At 40.7% G+C, this 1367-nt stretch overlaps 1 protein-coding gene across 1 annotated transcript in view; it reads left to right on the top strand.

The window, feature by feature from the left end:
* Window positions 1-1083, top strand: part of IRF2BPL (interferon regulatory factor 2 binding protein-like) — a 4929-nt gene extending 3846 nt beyond the window's left edge. Inside the window, exon 3 of the mRNA XM_009319500.1 lies at window positions 5-1083. Coding sequence (XP_009317775.1) covers window positions 5-348 — 344 coding nt within the window. The 3' untranslated portion in view covers window positions 349-1083. The remainder of the gene's footprint in view (window positions 1-4) is intronic.
* The last annotated feature ends 284 nt before the right edge of the window (window positions 1084-1367 follow it).

Below are 1367 nucleotides of genomic sequence, written 5' to 3'. Positions count from 1 at the left end.
CAAGTGGCCCCTCCTCCCCCCAGCGCCCACCCCGCCATGGACCAAGTGCACCCCCAAAACATTCCGGACTCCCCCATGGCCAACAGCGGACCCCTGTGCTGCACCATTTGCCACGAACGCTTGGAGGACACCCACTTTGTTCAGTGCCCCTCTGTGCCCAGCCACAAGTTCTGCTTCCCTTGTTCCAGAGAGAGCATCAAGGCCCAAGGGGCAACTGGCGAAGTCTACTGCCCCAGCGGAGAGAAATGCCCCCTAGTCGGTTCCAATGTGCCTTGGGCATTTATGCAGGGCGAGATCGCGACCATTTTAGCTGGGGACGTTAAAGTGAAAAAGGAGAGAGACCCTTGAGTAGGAAATCCAATCCCTTCAGACTCCTGAAGATGTAGAATTGTGAATATAACAAACTGCAAAAGTTAGTCTTATGTATAGACATTATTTTCGTCGTATGTTTCTATATTTTGAAACAAAGGTATGTACTCTTCTTCATTTGAAGGATAGAGCTGGTTTTTGTTAAACAGAATATAATATTGTTTGGTTACTACATAATACCTGTTCTCATTTCTTTGGCAGTGTGTTGGCTAGGTACAAAGTTAATAGCCCTTAGCGATTACCTGCTGCTGGTGTGTATTTTTGTAAATGTATGCACTTCTCTGAAAGAAGAAGAAAAACACAAAAGACAAAAAAAATTTTTTTTTGCCAAGGCCAGTGTTGATGCCTAAAAAATTGCTACAAAAATGGTGACAGCTTATGTTTTACAAGCCCTGAGTGTTAGTCTTTCACTTTATTTTTTTCGTTTTTGTTTTTTGTTTGCAAAACGGTGGGGTGGCTCTGGGGGGAGGGTGTTTTTTGTTGCAAGTTTGTAAGGAAAATGTTTCAGTTTGTTTCTATTGATCTGAACGTTTTTAATCTTCATGTGTTTTTTGTTTTTGCTTTTATTGATGCACGGATGCTTTTGAACAGTAGAGCAAAATGCTGTACATGAAAACATGCTCTGTTTGTCCTTTATACATTTCTGTAGTTAACAGAACACTGTAATGTGCCTTGGAGCTTAGTAAATTGTAATAAATTCAATTGATATTAATACTTCTCGAGTAGCAAGTTTTATTTTTCTCAGAGCTTAGGCAGCATGCGCAAGCCATGTTGCCTTTTTAAAAGTCTCCATTATACCAAGAGCCTGCAGTTCCTTGTGATAATTGTGGCACTTGTACGCACATTTTCACATATATGTAGTAAGATGATGATGTTGATGGTGTTATCAAACTTATCTAAATCTTGGCACTGTGCCTATTAACATTTCACCTTTAATGTTGCAGTAACAGTTGCTGACTAAGCATTTTCTATTTACTGTTTCTGCATCTCATTTCCTC

This window comes from Pygoscelis adeliae, unplaced genomic scaffold, assembly GCF_000699105.1.
Source record: "Pygoscelis adeliae isolate BGI_AS28 unplaced genomic scaffold, ASM69910v1 Scaffold71, whole genome shotgun sequence".
Classification (NCBI taxonomy): domain Eukaryota; kingdom Metazoa; phylum Chordata; class Aves; order Sphenisciformes; family Spheniscidae; genus Pygoscelis; species Pygoscelis adeliae.
This window is presented reverse-complemented; position numbering and strand designations above follow the sequence as displayed.